The 272-nt window shown below is 50.4% G+C and overlaps 1 protein-coding gene across 1 annotated transcript in view; it reads left to right on the top strand.

Annotated features, from left to right (window-relative positions):
• Nucleotides 1-272, top strand: part of EMH_0032920 (uncharacterized protein) — a gene marked incomplete at both ends in the record, with an annotated part of 4311 nt that overhangs the window by 2326 nt on the left and 1713 nt on the right. Inside the window, one exon of the mRNA XM_013494685.1 lies at nucleotides 3-257. Coding sequence (XP_013350139.1) covers nucleotides 3-257 — 255 coding nt within the window. The remainder of the gene's footprint in view (nucleotides 1-2; nucleotides 258-272) is intronic.

Here is a 272-nt window from a genome sequence, read left to right as displayed (position 1 = left end):
TGGGGGCCCTGGAGGCCCTGTTTGATGATCTGCGGCGGCTGAGGCAGCAGAGACACACCCAAATTGTTATAGTTACAAATGCTGGGCTTCGTACAGTACAGGAATTCTATCTCCGTCTCTGTCTCCCCGAGCTCAAAGAACTATGCGATAGAGAAAAGGTGTACATACACTCCACTGAACACTTCGCTCAACGCGTTGGCCCCATTCCACCCATGGCTGAAGAAGAGGCTTTCTGCGAATTCTATACAGCTCTCAAGGTAAATACACTCACC

This window comes from Eimeria mitis, genomic scaffold, assembly GCF_000499745.2.
Source record: "Eimeria mitis Houghton genomic scaffold, Emh_scaff1249, whole genome shotgun sequence".
NCBI classification, from domain to species: Eukaryota; Apicomplexa; class Conoidasida; order Eucoccidiorida; family Eimeriidae; genus Eimeria; species Eimeria mitis.
This window is presented reverse-complemented; position numbering and strand designations above follow the sequence as displayed.